The sequence below is a fragment of the Rhineura floridana genome, chromosome 7, assembly GCF_030035675.1.
Source record: "Rhineura floridana isolate rRhiFlo1 chromosome 7, rRhiFlo1.hap2, whole genome shotgun sequence".
NCBI lineage: Eukaryota > Metazoa > Chordata > Lepidosauria > Squamata > Rhineuridae > Rhineura > Rhineura floridana.
In genome coordinates, this window is record NC_084486.1 from 92,193,108 (window position 1) to 92,210,797 (window position 17,690).

Consider the following 17,690-nt stretch of genomic DNA (forward strand, 5'->3'; position numbering starts at 1 on the left):
TTTATATTGCTGTACACCACCCTGATGTCTTTAGATGATGGTATATAAAGACTTTATAATAAATTAGCCCCTGCCTCTCAAATCTAACCACTCTTTGCTTTCACAGTCAAATGGACCTAGTCGGTTTTGCAGCCCAGGTTTATAGTTCAGTCAAACAGTAGTATGCATTCAGCTTAAATCCAACCCACTGAAATGGTTCAAAACTAGTTTGCATATGGGTAAAGAGACACTCTTTTGACAAACAAGTTGCACTAGTAATGCCACAGTCAAGTTCTGTTAAGACTGCCCTTCATCCAAGCCATCACAGAAACCCTAGGTGCAGTTGTCTTTCTACTAAGGCTTTTTTTAAACAGTCACTTTTGACAATGAAGCAATTTGCTCAGAGAAGTCAACCACGCTCATTTGCTCGGCATTTCAAGGATGTGTTCCTTCTAGATCACTTTATATTTGGTTCTTATAGCAGAGAATAATGTGTATATAGCCACCCAGCAACTCTTCATACATTAATGGCAGTTATGAAAGGTGTTCATGCTGAAGTAATAGTTTTTCCTTCAAACAAGTATTTCCTTGAGTACTTAGTAAGGGAGGAAACAGGCCCCCTGCCCATGTGCATTTTAAAACCATTTAAAATATATATGCACCCTTCATAACCAACACAAAATACATGTATTTTGTACTTGGGGTATTGGCCTCCCAAATACAAGATGCCTTGTATAAGACAAGCACTACAAGCAGCTACTGTGGATTATTTTGGCTGAGAAGTCCACCCAGTGAGGATGCTGGATTGGGTGGCCCCATTCTAGCCAGCTGTGATTCTGTGAAATGAACTGACAGGAACAGTTAGAAAAAAACCTTTTATTTACAAACAACAGCATTCAGAGGGGGAAAAACACAACCAAAACCCTACACACACTCACAGATGCACTAACTTGTTCCATTAAATCCACTGCATGCTGCTAAGGACCTCACTTGTACGTATTCTTTGCATCACTGCTCAATCCGGACTACCACCACAGTGACGTTATCTGCCGATCCTCGTTGCACAGCCTTGTTGGCCAGCCTGTTACAGGCTGCTTCATACCTCGTGTCAGTGGCTGATTTGGCGTCTCTTAGAGGAATAGTTTTGTCCTGTTGAGAAGCAGAACACACGGACAACACAGGGTAGTTTCCCTTCACTTACTTTGTGGAAACAGTTTTAATATGCACATTTCTTATCATTCCAAGAGTAACGTTTATTGACAATGTTTTTGTACTATTCATTAACAAAAAGTTCTCCAGGCAGTGTACAGACTTTTTAAATAACCCCTCCCCCTAAAATATAAAGTACAAACATGCTCATAGAATCAGGAACAAATTTATAAGAGTATCAGAACAAAACAAAAAGAAAACCATCAAGAGAATACAATAGTGCCAAATATATATGAAGCACTAAAAACATGTTTTTACAACTAGAAAGCCTGAGAAAATAAAAAAGACCTTCCCCTGGCTCTGAAAAGACCACAACACAGACACCAGGTGGGCATTCTCAAACTGGGGTACCACCAGCAAAGAGCCCTTTCCTTCACAACCACTGCCATGCTTAAGCACAGGGAGGGAAAGCCTCTAATTCAGCCTTATAATTAGTTACTTGCAGAGTCTTCTGAAGGTTTTTTTTTTTAATCACAACCCACTTCTATGGGGATACATACATGGGCTCTCTTGTGCCTCACTGAAAGAGCAACTAGACAAAAATAGCCCACCATGCAGCCTCAATAATACTGTGCCATTTAACACAGGGCTCCGCTATGGGGACAGTATTCAATGCACTCATTCTGCAGATGTAAATTACTTGACTGTGCAACAGAACTCTCCCCCCCCCCAGTTCTCGTCTCCTCATGTGCCCCCTAAATCTGTTCTGGGGTTTCTCCCCACTCTCCAGAGCAGATTTGGGAAGGGTGTGGAGTGCATGTGGGGAGAGCAGGGGAGGAAGTTCCATTATGCAAATAGAAATCTCTGCGCTAATAAGTGCATTGGATACCACTCTGTACACTGCGCTACCTCTTGTTTCTAGCCTCAGATTTGTCAGAGGACACATGAATCCCATGTTGCCTCTCCATATCCAACATAGGGCTGGCTCAGGGGCTTGAAGCTGCAAGATAGACCCAATGAGGCATCAAGTAAGTGGAGAAGGTTACCAGCCTTTCAAGAATCAGTTGCTACAATTAATAAGCTTAAAAGAATAACTTAAAAGTTCAACAGCTAGCATATAAATTAAGATTTTTTTATTGCTAAGGAGATGGCAGCGGTGAAGTGACAAAGCCACAGAAAGCAGATCAGAAGGGCAAGAATGGGTAAGTTCTCTTTCAAGCCCAATTTGAGTACAGATGAAAAGTGTGGTTCCTCTTCCACATGCCTTTCCAAACAAGTAACTCCATCTCTCATCAAATGAGTAGACAAGCTTATCTTCCCCTCACCTCCAAACAAGACATGATGAAGTTCACAGCTTCTTCTGGTGAGAAGACTTTGAAGAGACCATCACAAGCCAACAGGATAAACCTGGAAGAGCAACTGGTGATAAGTTTTACCCAAAAACCAAAATAAAATAAATATTCTAGAGCCTGTTGCCTGCTTTTTAAAAAAGAAGCCACCATGTTTTCTCATTGTGTTCGTTTGTGCTCTCTCTCTTTCACTCACTCTCACACCAGTTTTACCTGTCATTGTGTGTAAGTTGGCAGCGTTTGACATCTGGCACAGAGATGACCCCAAAGCGCTTGTACTGTCCATCCCCAATGGAGCGAGAGACTTCCAGGACACCCAGGACACGTCCTTCCCTACAAAAGTGGGAAGGGAGAGAAAGTCCCCAGATTAGATCCCTGAAGTTGTCACACTAGAACAGGGATGGACAACCTGCGGCCCTCTGGATGTTGTTGGGAGTCCAACTTCCATCAGCCCAGGCAGCACGGCCAACTGTCAGGGATGTTGAGAGATGCAGTTTGGCAACCCCTGGTGGGTCACAGGTTCCCTAAAGGAGAAGGAAGTATCTGGGACCAAATTGAGTAGGTTTTGCAAACCTCTCTCTACAGACTCTGGAATCACAGGTGACCTAAACATTGCATTTCACCACTCTACCCAACAGTTCTAGTCCTCAAGAAAACGCAACACATTTTGATTCCAAACAGGTACTTTATAACACATTTAAGAATACAAATTAAACACCTGTCCTAATTATACATTGGCTTAAAAGCTAGCTGACTGGTTTAGCATTATAGCAGTCTCCACACTTCGGTGTATCCTTGTTCTACTGGAGTGGTCAATGTGATGTTTGCATGAAAAAACATAGCAGTCTTCGGTAAGCATTTTCTTCCTCAAGAGAAATATATTGGATTGAACACGTTTACTGAGAAGTTCTCACATATTCAAGAGAAAAACTTTATTATGAAACTAAGTGTCAGTTGGAATTGTCCATGACTTAGTAATAGAGCACATGCTTTCCAAGTATAAGGTGCTACATTCAATCCTGCCATCTCCTCTCCCTCCAAGCAGAGCTGAGCAAGATCTCTGCTTGAGTTCCTGGAAAGCTACTGTCTTTCACAAGAGCAGTTGGCTCTATATGCCACGGGCTGAACCAATTAGAAGGCAGCACCTGACAACACATGGCAACAATACTATTGAAGGCTTGGTAGCATCTTTAATCTTGTTTATCATGTAATGAATCAGTAACAAATAAGATTTGGTCTCATTAAAAAGTGAGATTTGGTACCTGACCAGTTGGATTAAAGCCACTTGGTCAGCAGTTAAAATTGTTTTCTTTGCCCAAAAAGCTTGATGCATTGCAAGACACATTTTTACAATTATATACACACACCAATACATATTAAACACATTTTGTGTGTGAATATAAATTGGTAATGTAAAAGTACATCTTACATGTGCACACAAAATATGTACTACTTTTATATTACCAATTCATATTCAGACTCTTCATGGTTAGGAAAATATTACTGTTTATCCAAATACAAACGAAGCCATATTTATACGATAGCTTGTAACAAAATAAAAAGCCAGAGTCACACAGTCTTACAATTAATAGGAATTTGCCACACTACAGATGAATTTGTATCATTGGGGGAAAACCCAAATCTCAACTGTTACTCAAACACCCAAATATTGCCAAAGAGCTATTGCAGCATTAAGCTCTTCCAAAAACAATAGGACCCCAAACTCATCCCCAAACCCTCCCTTTGTGCTTCCACTGTTACCTGACATTTCCTCCAGCCTTTTGGATCCTCATCCGCTCATCGTACTGAGTTGGGTTATGTTCTTTGCTGAGATTTAAGGCTGTATGTTTCTGACTCTCTTCATTGTAACGACACAGAATCGCCTGCACTGACAGAAAAGCCCTTGTGAACAAGTAGCAAGGATTGCAAGCTCAAAGTCTCTGCTTGGGGTGTTACAGTATACAACTCTCTATTAAACAAATGCCTAAGCAATTTCTAAGCAGCACACTGTATTGTATGCCTCTAGCCTCCCATATAAGCCAAGGCCTGAAACTGACTTGCCACTATCACTGGGTCTATAACGCCATCTAGAGTTTACCAAGAAAATCCAAAGGACCACAGAGCTGCTCCAAGGCACATTTTCTAACAACAAAACATTTGAGGTAGGCATCTGGCCATTTGGTGGACATACTGGACGATAATGGCAGTGCTAAGGAACAGTTCTATAGCATCTTTCAGCTGAACTGAAAAAATTTGCCTCACTCAAAACAAGGGAAACTGGACCCACAACTTCTAGTATTGCTTACCCTACTGTCTCCAAGGTTGGCAATATAAAGAGTGTTATCAATCACCAGCACACAGGTTGCTGTGGAGCCATCCTTCCAGGCAGGTTTCCTGCAGGCGTCAGAGAACAAGGACAAAAAAAGGGATTCAAGCAGGTTCCAAACTGTTCAAGATTCAAGCCATGCAATTATGGAGACCGATAGCACAAATTTAGAAAAGGGGGAGCTAAAAGGATCACTCCCTTGTTCAAAGATGATACAGCCCTCCTGCCATATTTGAGTATCACCACCCCCACTAATTAAAGACTCCCCACAATGGAAAGACAGCAAGAAAATTAGGAGGCTTTGTTAGAACCCTTCTTGACATGCTACCTTTCCATCTGCAGGGACTATCTGAAAGTGGGAACATTCATTTATTTTTACAAAATTGTGTCTCGCTTTTCACCATCTAGATCTCAAAGCGACTTATGTTAAAAATGTACAATATACAAAGTTTAAAATAGAAGTTAAACTTCAAAAAGTTAAAACCTCAAATTTAAATCTCAAAAATTCAAATGTCCTTTCTGAAGTGATATGGTCCCCAATACCCTTAACACAAGCACAATGCCCATACACTTGGGTTAGTTTACACTCACTGGCTTGAAGCCTGCTTGAGAAACTCCTCATCTGTGTATTTGAAGGTGTCCAGAAGGCACCTTCTTATTGTTTTCTCCACACTGGGAACATCTCCTGTTATAAACATAAAAAAGTAATCAGTCACCTTTCTCAGTTGCTTGAAAACAGGGCACACACATTTTGCACTAAACAAATTGAAACCAGAAGTTTTGCTTACAAAATGCATTTTGATTGAAATGTAAAGTTTTACATCTTAGATTAATGGTTCTGGCTCATCATTAACCTAATCTGTCCTCCAGCCATTGCCTACTACAGATCCATTGCTTTCCACGTCTGTAATGACATACATCCACTTCTGTTCACACAGCCATTTTGCCCAATCAAAAAAGCTGCCACGGCAACCATATACTTTAAGGAATTTGAGTTGTATCCAGTGCTGTGGGGTTCTGCTGGTGCAATGGGACTTCCATTTCCTCTCTTGCTCCCGTGCCCCCCCCCAAAATCTGCTCTTGAGGGTTCCCCAACCCACCAGATCCAATTTTGAGGTCACAAGGGTTCCATTATGCTCTGCGTCTGGCTATCTATCTATTACATTTATCCCACCTTTCCTCCAAGGAGCTCCATGTGGCGCATATTGTTCTCCTCATCTCCACTGTATCTTCACAACAACCCTGTGAGGTAGGTTAGGCTGAAAGGCTATGAATGGCCCAAGGTCACCCAGCAAGCTGCAGGGCGGAGTAGGCATTTGAACCCTGGTCTCCCAGGTCCTAGTCCAGCACTCTGACCACTACACCACACACAGAATTATGAAATACCATTTATAATATTAAAATATTAAACATAAAAACAGCAACTGCAGCAAAAAAAAATCATCAGCAGGGAAGAAAGTCAGCCTCGCAGCACAAGTAAGGATGCATGACAAGACAGTGGATGACACCGAAGACATTACGATCACAGGTTTTAAGAGGCTTGGAAGAATAAAGAAAGTCTTAACCCGACACCAAGATCACCCTAAAAGTGGTGCCAAGTGAGTCTCTCTGGAAATGGAGTGTATTTTAACATTGTCAAGGCCAATGAAGGAGCTGTGAAAATTGGGTGAAGGAGGTGTGAAAATTGGACGGAGAAATATCAATAATTTAAGATATGCCGACAATAATATACTACTAGCAGAAACCAGTAATGATTTGAAACACATGCTGATGAAAGTTAAAGAGGAAAGCACAAAAGCAGGACTACAGCTGAACGTCAAGAAGACTAAAGTAATTACAACAGATTTATGTAACTTTAAAGTGGACAATGAGGACATTGAACTTGTCAAGGATTACCAATACCTTGGCACAGTCATTAACCAAAATGGAGACAATAGTTAAGAAATCAGAAGAAGGCTAGGACTGGGGAGGGCAGCTAGGAGAGAAAAGGTGCTCAAATGCAAAGATGTATCACTGAACACTGAAGTTAGGATCATTCAGACCATGGTATTCCCGATCTCTATGTGTGGATGTGAAAGTTGGACGGTGAAAAATGCGGATAAGGGAAAAATCAGCTCATTTGAAATGTGGTGTTGGAAGAGAGGTTTGTGCATAGCATACACTGCGAAAAAGACAAATTGGGTGTTAGAACAAATTAAACCAGAACTATCACTAGAAGCTAAAATGATGAAACTGAGTTTATCATAGTTTGGACACATAATAAGAAGACCTGATTCACTAGGAAAGACCATAATGCTGGGGAAAACAGAAGGGAGTAGAAAAAGAGGAAGGCCAAACAAGAGATGGATTGATTCCATAAAGGAAACCACAGACCTAAACTTACAAGATCTGAACAGGGTGGTTTATAACAAATGCTATTGGAGGTGGCTGATTCACAGGGTCGCCATAAGTCAAAATCCACGTGAAGGCACATAACAACAACAAGGCCAATAGCTAGTACAATAAAAATTCTTCTCTTCTTGTAACAGGTGAGCCACTTCCAGGAAGGACCCTTCCCTAGTAGCCACCCACACTTTACTTGGCAGGGAGATGCAGAGCAGGATCTCTGAAGATGATCTCAGGGTTTGGGAGACGGCATCCTTTCAGGTAGTCTGGCCCTAATTCATTTAAGGTTTAATTAGGATCCCAGAATTATGCTCTGTAGGCGCATAAGGCCACCACCTTGCTGAAGCTCAGCAGGCCTGGGTTTTGCCAATGCCTTGGATGGGAGACCACGCTGGAGTCACATGTATGCCAACTTGGGTTCCATGATGGAGGAAAGGCAGGATTCAATTTTTAAGGAAAACAAATGAAATCAGCAGTTTTAATTGGGTCCAGAAACTGACTGGGAGTCAGCACAGTTGATACAGCACCAGGTAACATACCCTACTTGCACAAATTTGGATTTTTTATCCCCACCAATATGCAGCAGTAGCAACACAGCTTTATGCCAAAGCAGGAAACCCCGGGAAATGATACTGCACATCACTACACTCCCCCTCCCATCTTACCTTTAGGGAATTTTCTTATCAGGTTTTGATGCAGATTCTGTGCTGCATACTTTGAAGCTCGGACTCCTCCATGGCCATCAAAGACAGCAAAGTATGAGACACGGGAACTGTAAAGGAAGACGCACATTGACAAGACTGATCTCACTCTGGAATTTGTTAAGAAGCTGAAAACGTGCTGAGCGTGCATCAACAGCAGAGCTGCAAAAAGCCCAAACATTCCTTCATCTGCGTACAGCAAGGGTAACCACATTGTGCACTCCAGGTGCTGTTGGACTTCAACTCCCATCCGTCCCAGCCAGCATGGCCAATGGGCAGGGATTATGGGAGGTTAGACCATCATCATATGGAGAGCCACGCATTCTTCTTTCCTGATATAGACTGCAATACAAAACAATCCTACATACAGGTTTCTCATTTATCTTTCATTTCGGAATTTGGTAACATGTGAAACAGCCCTTGGTGTCAACAACAGCAGAATACCCAGTTAATGATGATAAAGAGATGACTGAAAGAATAAGCTAGTCTGAAAGTAGCTGACAATGTCTCAGATAAAATCCCTGGTGAATGAGAGTCCTTTCCAAATAATGTATGTCCCTAGTTATTAAAAGCTGTCCTATCATCTTGTCATTGGTTGCTTTGTGGTTTTATTTTTGTTTTTAATGTAACTTGTACTTGCTTAATTGTGACTTTTTTTTAATCTGCCCTGGGACCATCTAGTGAAGGGTGGGCTTTAAGTACATATACAAAAATAAATATATGAGGATTGCTTAGTTCCTAGGCTTTCCAGTGCCACTGCTGGAATCATATACAGAATTCCAGAGATCTTATCTATTAAGAAGGTTCCAGAATTAAAAAAATGAAAAGCACATTTCTCATGTGTCCTCCTTAGATACCCTGCGCTTGATTTTCTGTTGCACCTCCCAAAATTGTATCTGTGAGGAAAGGTGAATTGGGGTATGAGCGTGTGTGTCTTTATGACCACAGGAACACAAGAGTCCTGCTGAATTGGACCAAATGTCCATCCAGTCCAGCATTCTGTGTCCAGAATGGCCAATCAGATGCTCATGGGAATCCCAGAAGCAAGCTAGCATCCCCTAGCAATCATTATTCAGAAGCATGCTGTCTCCAATGCAGAAAGTAATATAGCCATCATGACTTGCTGTCATGGCTAATGTAACGTTGTAGAAAGAAAGAAACACCACTGTTTTCAGACATCAGATGTACTGAAGGCAATTTCAAAATCACTGGGTACACAGGACAATAAAGGCTACCCTAGGAGAAAGCAGACGGTCTCTCAGTCTCTCTCTCGGTCTCTCTCTCAGTCTCTCTCACTCACTCACTCACTCTCACACACACACACCAGGATGAGCATATACAAGACTCACATCTGAGAGGGAAGGGGGCTGCACTCCTCTGTAATATCATTCAGAATAACATGGGCATCCTGCATCTCTTCTCGCTCTCCTTTTCTCTCTGCCACGTAACCCTTCAGACCAAGAATACCTGCAGAGTCTAAAAAGAAACAAAGCAAAAGATACATGCAGGATGCAATCCCTGAGCTCCCTTTTGCACAACGCTCCATTAAGTGGCCATTTTGCTTAGGTTAGTAGCATTCTGAAAACCTCTAGGTCACAATTTGTATTTAATGCTTTAACTAGTCTACTAGGTCAGCACGTGTGGCTGAAGATTCACCCTGTAACAGCAGCATTAAAATATTGCTATAATTCTAAAAGACTATGGACTAGAACACACCAGTTAAAAGCACTATAGCAATGCCAATAAAATAAAAGACCGACATCAGTGTCCAATCCGAGCTAGGAACACTCCAGAGAAGTATCCATGATGGGGTAGGCAGAATACAATGTTGCATAAAAAGCTGTTCCACTTCAGTTAGAACCCAGTGAATATTCTTAACTCCTGAAGCTTGCAACATTACTATGTTAGTCACCACGCTTGCTCAGGTGCACCGGGGAGGATGTCAACATGGTGCACTCCCGGGATTACTGCAGCTGACACTAAGAGCAGCAGATGCAACTGAGATCGTGCCACTGTCGCCACATCACAATTCACTTGGGAAACTGAAAAACAGTGTTTTGCCTTCTACATTCTAGCCTAGCTCAGATCAGCTAAGAAGCTGCTTCCCTGAGTGCAACATGGGTAAACATGGGAGGAAAGGAGACAGGTTGGGTTTGCATGGCATGGCGGCAGCTAGACCATGTTGCAAAGAATACCAATATATATCTGGCACCAAAAATAAAGCTTCCGTGGCAGTGGATAAATGAGCCTGTATTCAGATCCTCACTCAAGCTTGTTAGGCAATGTGGGTCAGCCCTAATTTTTTTTCTCTCTCTCTCTTTTGACTGTACACAATAGCTGGTTAATGCAAGCCACTTTGAGGACTAAGTCAGCTAAAAGGAAACCCAGAAGTTCATTTTTTTAAAAAAGATGTAGTTGGCACCTCCAGCCTATGTCACAAGGTTGTTGTGAAGAGAAAAGGAGATAACCTTCGTGTACATTGTCTTGAGCTCCTTGGAGGAAACACAGGCTACAAATACAATCAATGCACTGCAAGTCAAAAGGGAAGTACAATTTTGCCCTTAAAGAGGGGGAAACCCAAACTCTGCAGAGGTGAGACATTCAGGAAGGACTCTTTTGACAGGCAACTAATTCCATCCCCCCTCATTTATAAGGGTGATCCCAACAGGATGTCCTGAGGAAATGATTTCACTGTTTCCCTAATTTAAAGCAGCACTAGAATAGAAAATAGTTGGCTTCAGACTGTCTGAAAACCTTTACAAACTTTCTTTTCCACAAGTTCTTCACTCCCATTCTTCTCTCCCTCAGTGGATTTCCTCTTCTCTCCCTTCCCATGGCTGACTGGAAGAGAAACTTGCTCTGTGGGATGTGAAGCTAGAGAATAAAATGTTGATCAGTTATTATCTTATTTATTTGAATCATTTATTCAAGCGACGCTGTCGGACTACATGATCACTGGCTGGCTGGGATTATGTAGGCAAATCAGATGGGCCAAATGATGCTGTCACATGGATTACATGATCCCCAATTTCCTCTCTACGTAATCCCAGCCAGAGGCAGCTCCGGTTTCAACAGTTACAAAAAATGGTGCCAAAGCAGCTGCCAGCTGGGAAGTGAACTGCTAACAAACAACGGCTAAAGAGACAAGGAAAAAGGGTGTGGTTTGCAAGAGACATTTCACACACACACCCAAAATACTTTTGACACTGTAAATCTTCAGCTGTGAACATTTGATGCATCCCTAAAGTTAACCAACACCTGCAGGATTTAACCATGCTTCATTCTCAAGTGTGCTCCTATTACAGCAGTGAAATCAAAGGCAAAAGATAACTATTGAGACTGCTGCTCACCTGAATTTCCACTGCTGGCAGGTGGGAGGTCATCAAAAAGCAAAGAGCCTCCTTTCCCTAAAACACAAGAGAACATATGACCAGAATCCAGGTCCCACAGCAAGCAGGTTTCTGAGATAGTTTTATAGAGAAAGTTCAATCTACAAAATGACACTGCCAAGATAAAATGTTGCCTAAACATTTACCTGTTCAAGATGTTCCATTGAATTTAGCACATAAATGAGGATTTGCTTAGGTTACAATCTTATCCTCACTCAGACTTACTTATACTCAATGGGACTTACTTTTCATCCAAAACCAGCAACACCCTGACACATTTTGGAGTTTACTGCCGGCTACTGCTAACAGTACCTTACCACCTGCCTGGGCAAAACTGGGGCTTTCACTGTGAACCCCTCCTCCCCTCAACCAGTGCTCCTCTCTGTTGGCAGAGGCCAACAAAGAGGACACTATGCACAATCCTAACCCACCAGCCATCAGTATGGGATAGGGGATGGAAGAATGGATTGCACTGTAAAGATATAAAATGTTCCGTTACAGTGATGTAGTAGCATTTCAAAACAGCAAATTAAAATTTTGTAGTGTGTTAATCCCCCTGCCACCGCCTTTGCCCAAGAACTGGCCCAAAGAGAAAGTTAAGGAACCTAGGAAGGTGCCTCATTATCAGCTCAAGACTACTGATCCATCTTGCTCAGTACTGTCTACAGTTGCCTTTCAATGCGGGGCTGCCCTTGAGGTTGGTCTGGAAGTTGCAGCTGGTGCAAAATGCGATGGTGCGACTGCTCACTGGGGCAGGGTATCGCCAACATGTTACCCCGCTGCTGAAAGAATTGCACTGGCTGCCCATTAGCTACTGGGCTTTCAAGGTTCTGATTTTGGTGTACAAAGCCCTATACAGCTTGGGACCAGGATACCTGAAAGATCGTCTTATCCCTTGTATACCCAGTCGATCACTGCGCTCTGCAGCCGAGGGCCTCCTGCAGATACCGTCTTATCAGGAAATCTATTCTGCACAACATAGGAGGCGGACCTTTAGTGTTGTGGCACCTACACTTTGGAATTCCCTCCCCTTAAATATTAGACAGGCGCCATCTCTGTTATCTTTTCAGCACCTACTGAAGACCTTCCTCTTTCAACAAGATTTTTAAGTAGAGACCGTATCCCAGTCTGCATCTTGTTGGACTTGCTTTTTAATATGTTATTAAAGCTTTTTTTTAAAAAGACGTTTTAAGGATATTTTGTTTTAACTTGTTTTCAAAGATGTTTTGTTTTAATATATTTTAAAGTTTCTTTTTATGATATTTTAGATGTTTTTAGTGTTTCTGTTTGCCGCCCTGGGCTCCTGCCGGAAGGGCGGGATATAAATTTAAATAACAATGTTTCCACAGTTTCAGAAAGGACCCTTAACCAGCCCTACCTAGAAATCGCAGGGAAAAACAAATGACCTCCTGCATGCAAAACATGTGCTCTCTCCCTGACCTACTGCTGTCCCCCAGCAAGGCTTCTTATTTCTCAATATGCTCTGTCTCAGGATAGCTTTTCAAGGAAAGCAAGTTCTATAGTTGTGGGGCAGCCATATCCAGCACTCCCCATGTATGCTTGCTGTCACGGCACACAGGGCTTAACCAAGGCGCTCTCAAATAATCTCAGGATCATTGAAGGGCACAGTGAAGACAGCAGCTTCGAGTTTCCCTTTTGTATTCTACAGAAACCAGTCTTTATATTATCAGTAATTTCTCTGGAAACACACTGCTAGTAAACATTTAATCTCTGTAAAAATGAGACTTGTGTAGCTAGCTGAAAAACAAAGGTAAAGTCAAGCATGTTGCTACACGTTATAAGTGTGGAGGGGCAGGGGGCACCCCCTTGCATCAAGGCCTGCAATAAAGGAAAGGGGTCCATGCTAAGCAAAGAGAGTGAGAGAGATGAGGATTCAGCCAAGGCAAAAACCATGTATGAAACATCTGCACAGCACCTTCCCAATCCTAGAGGGAAGCAGGAATCTACTGCCACCTTAGGCCAAAATACTCTTCCATCTAAGAGCAGCAACTACAGGGGAAGAGCTGCAGCACAGTGGTAAAATATCTGCCTTGCAAGCAGAAGGTCCCAGGTTCAATCCCTGATCTTTTCAGGTCAGGGCTAGGAAAGACTCCCTGCCTAAAACCTTGAACAGCCTCTGACAGACAGTGTGGAAGAACTGACTGACTCAGTACAAGGCACCTTCCAATGTTCCAATTCATCATTTATTTATTTCATTTTATTTATTTCATTAAACTTATAGACTGCCCCATAGCCGAAGCTCTCTGGGCGGTTCACAAGACAAGAAATAGCAAAGTACAAGACATGTATCAATATAAAACATATAAAAAGTTAAAAATTATTAAAAATTAAAACAATGTCAGCGTATACTAAACATAATTAATTAAAAAGCCTGGGTGAAAAGAAAAGTTTTGACCTGGCGCCGAAAAGATATTAACGATGGCGCCAGGCGTATTTCCTCCGGGAGATCGTTCCACAGTTCGGGGGCCACCACAGAAAAGGCCCTTTTCTGCGTTGCCATCCTCCGAGCTTCCCTATGAGTAGGAACTCGGAGGAGGGTCTTTGATGATGAACGTAGTGTACGGGCAGGTTCATAACGGGGGAGGCGTTCCAACAGGTATTGTGGTCCTATGCCGTGTAAGGCTTTATAGGTCAAAACCAGCACTTTGAACCGGGCCCGGAAACAAATAGGCAGCCACTGCAAGCGGGCCAGAGTCAGTGTTATATGGTCGGACCGTCTGGTCCCCGTTAACAATCTGGCCGCTGCATTCTGCACAAGCTGCAGTTTCCGAACCGTCTTCAGAGGCAGCCCCACGTAGAGCGCATTGCAGTAATCTAATTTCGAGGTTACCAGCGCATGAACTACTGAAACGAGGTTCTCTCTGTCCAGATAGGGGCGCAGCTGGGCCACCAGCCAAAGCTGGTAGAAAACACCCCGTGCCACAGAGGCTATCTGAGCCTCAAGTGACAGGGATGGATCTAAAAGAACTCCCAAGCTACGAACCCGTTCCTTCAGGGGGAGTGCAACCCCATCCAGAACAGGTCGAACATCCCCCATCCCGTCAGGAGAACCACCCACCAGCAGCATCTCAGTCTTATCTGGATTAAGTCTCAGTTTGTTAGCTCTCATCCAGTCCATTGTTGCAGCTAGACATCGGTTCAGCACGCCGACAGGCTCACCTGAAGAAGATGAAAAGGAGAAATAGAGCTGCGTGTCATCAGCATACTGATGGCAGCGCACTCCAAAACTCCTGATGACCGCACCCAACGGCTTCATATAGATATTAAAAAGCATGGGGGACAGAACTGACCCCTGTGGGACTCCATATTGGAGGTCCCAGGGTGCCGAGCAATGCTCCCCAAGCACTACCCTCTGGAGACGACCCACCAAATAGGAGCGGAACCACTGCCACGCAGTACCGCCCACTCCCAGATCAGTGAGTCGTCCCAGAAGGATACCATGGTTGATGGTATCAAAAGCCGCTGAGAGGTCAAGGAGAATCAGCAGGGTCGCACTCCCCGTCTGCCTCCCGACAAAGGTCATCCCTGACCAAGGCTGTCTCCATGTCGAGCCCAGGTCTAAAACCCGACTGAAATGGATCCAGATAATCGGTGTCATCCAAGAGTGTCTGGAGCTGGTTGGCAACCACTCATTCTAGGACCTTGCCCAGGAATGGAACATTAGCTACCGGCCTATAGTTGTTAAAGTTTTCCAGGTCCAGGGACGTTTTCTTCAGGAGTGGTCTCACTATTGCCTCTGTCAGGAGGCCAGGGACCACTCCCTCCTGCAGTGAAGCATTAATCACTGCCCTGGCCCAACCGGCTGTTCCATTCCTGCTAGCTTTTATTAGCCAAGAAGGGCAAGGATCCAATTTAGAAGTAGTTGCACGCACCAGTCCAAGCACCTTGTCAACGTCCTCAAGCTGTACCAACTGAAACTCATCCAAAGAATTAGGACAAGACTGCGCGCTGGACACCTCATTCGATTCAACTGCTGCAACATTGGAGTCTAAGTCCTGGCGGATGCAAGAGATTTTGTCCTGGAAGTGCCTAGCAAATTCACTGCAATGTGCCTGTGATGACTCCACGACATCCGTAGGGCCGGAATGTAATAGCCCTCGGACAATTTTAAATAGCTCCGCTGGACGGCAGATAGAAGATTTAATAGTGGCAGCAAAATATTGCTTCTTTGCTGCCCTCACTGCCCCCAAGTACAGCTTGTATACGCACTCACCAGTGCATAATTGCATCCATCAGGAGTTCGCCTCCATCTGCACTCAAGCCATCTTCTATGCTGTTTCATCGCTCTCAGCTCCAAGGTATACCATGGAGCTGCATGAGCTCTACACAGGAGAGGGTGCACAGGAGCGATCGTGTCAACTGCCCGGGTCATTTTTGCATTCCACAGTTCCACCAGGGCTTCGACAGCAGCGCCAGCCTTATCAGCTTTTAGGTGCCAGACAAGGATGTTCCCATTTTCCCAGGCATTTGGTTCTTAAATGGATCATATGGTGTGATGACACCCTAGCCTAGCCTGTTGTGGCGTTCATCTTTTAGTAGAGTGGGGTAGTATTGGTTTTTTTCATAATACTGCAGGATGAGCACTTTGAGTTCCATAGTTTATTCTTTTTGATGGTTTACATTCTTATATTTGTATCCTTTTTTACAATTGTAAGACTCTTTGAGACATTTTATATAGTCAGGGATGATTAAATGTAATATATGACGACGACATTCTGTCCAGGAGTAAAGGCCTGCTTCATGACTGCAAGTAGGAAAGTGGGCTGGGACAAGTAGCAAGCATGGCTTGGGAAAACTGCCTTAAAAATGTTGTTTAGGTTGTTTTTAACTGTTTTGATTATGTCTTTTAAATTTTTTGTAACCTGTCCTGGGACCTCTAGGTGAAGGATGGGTAATAAATGCTAATAATTATATGTCAATGAGGAAAGGTCTCCTGCTTTTGTCAAAACAAGTTACAGACACAAAGAGGTATAAGGGTGGGTGCCTGCCAGCCTCCTTCCAAGCCTATAGGCAACTGGTTTGGGAGAGGCCCAGTGGGAGGCTGCAGGGCACATCTCCACCCCCATAAATGAAAACACTGCATAAAGGCCCATCTAGTACAACAGAACAAAAAGAAAAGGAAAAAGGGGAAGACGATGCCAGTGGGTGGAAGACAGGATGTAAACAAAAATCATACCCAAGTCGGTGCTGCTGACTGGCGGAAGATCATCAAAAAGCAAAGCTCCTTTCTGCCCTTCTTTCCCTTTAAAACAACACACGTATCAGTTAGAAGACACGCAACCATGAGGGTCAGACTTATTTTTGACGATCATTCCGAGCGTAATTCTATTGAATCAATCGCTCCTTCCCTCTTACAATCAAACAATCCTGGCAACAGTCACTATTTTCAGAGTTGCGGAGACTGTTCGCTAGATGAGCAGCACCAGCGAACCACCGACGCACGCGCAACCCGTGTGCGTGCGCGCGCGTCTTCATCCAGGTAAAGGACTCCGTTCGTGCCGCGCGTGCACCCGAGTGTCAATACGCACGACGCGTGCCTTTCTGTATGGGTTCACACGCGCATGCGTGTTGCACCGTATTTGGCAAAGCGGCGCTAATCCTGGGCATTAAAAAAAACAACCCAACGCAGGGGTGTCCACGCCTCCGTCCAGATGGAACCTTTACTGGCCTTTGGAGGGAGCGGGGGCATCCTTGTGCAAATGGTCCTAAGTGCAGGGCCGGCGTGTTCTTTTCCACACCGGGAAGGAAGAAGAACTTAGGGCTCCTTGGAGGGAATTCAGCCCCAGCTCCTGCAGCTCCTGGAGGTTAAAGCCAACAGCACAAGCGCATGGGTGTAGCCTGGGCACCACACACTCACCTGTTGCTGGTGCTGCAATATCTGTCGAAGGAGCCGGTTCTGGAAGGTCCCCGAACAGATCCATCCAGCCTTAAACTCGGCGGCAGCGGCCGGCCCGAGCCGCGTCCTCCTCCTCCGCTCGCAAAGGCTGACCTAGCTGCCAATCATCGCCGTAAGGCGGGGCCTAGTCCTGCTCTCATTGGCTACTCGCCTCTCTCGATGCAGTGACACCCTGCCCTACGTCACTCCTTAAGGGGCGTGGCTAGAGCAGCCTTGCTGTAGTAGAAACGGCAAAAGGTTAAGGGGGAAAAAGTGGGCCTTTTAGATAGACGCTCTGAGGTAAAGGGGCGGGACTAGAACGTTGCTACCCAAAGCGCGAACTGTTTTCTATCTCAATTATTCTTATCTCTATGGCGCTAATCAAGGAGGCGGAGTCTCTCCTGCCAATCATCCTGCAGGCCGGGGCACTTGGGCTGGCTCGAATGCAAGGATGATGCGTTACTGTACATTCTGTCTTTTTCACAACTTCCGGAGGGCTGTGACTTGAGGGTTTCC

General features: G+C 44.1%; 1 protein-coding gene across 3 annotated transcripts; it reads right to left on the reverse strand.

The window, feature by feature from the left end:
- Window positions 1-840: 840 nt before the first annotated feature.
- Window positions 841-17,354, reverse strand: ILKAP (ILK associated serine/threonine phosphatase). Of its 3 annotated transcripts, none has more exons than XM_061636491.1 (12): window positions 17,157-17,352; window positions 16,476-16,541; window positions 11,240-11,296; window positions 10,658-10,763; window positions 9,239-9,365; window positions 7,854-7,960; window positions 5,395-5,488; window positions 4,784-4,871; window positions 4,239-4,360; window positions 2,691-2,810; window positions 2,454-2,535; window positions 841-1,128 (listed from the first exon to the last, which is right to left on the reverse strand). In XM_061636491.1, the coding sequence occupies exons 2-12, from the start codon at window positions 16,506-16,508 to the stop codon at window positions 988-990; spliced, it is 1,077 nt and encodes a 358-aa protein (XP_061492475.1). In that variant the 5' UTR covers window positions 16,509-16,541; window positions 17,157-17,352; the 3' UTR covers window positions 841-987. The 3 variants fall into 3 exon arrangements, with proteins under 3 accessions (XP_061492475.1, XP_061492474.1, XP_061492476.1); XM_061636490.1 differs by having other exon boundaries at window positions 10,644-10,763; XM_061636492.1 differs by lacking the exon at window positions 10,658-10,763 and having other exon boundaries at window positions 17,157-17,354.
- Window positions 17,355-17,690: the final 336 nt, after the last annotated feature.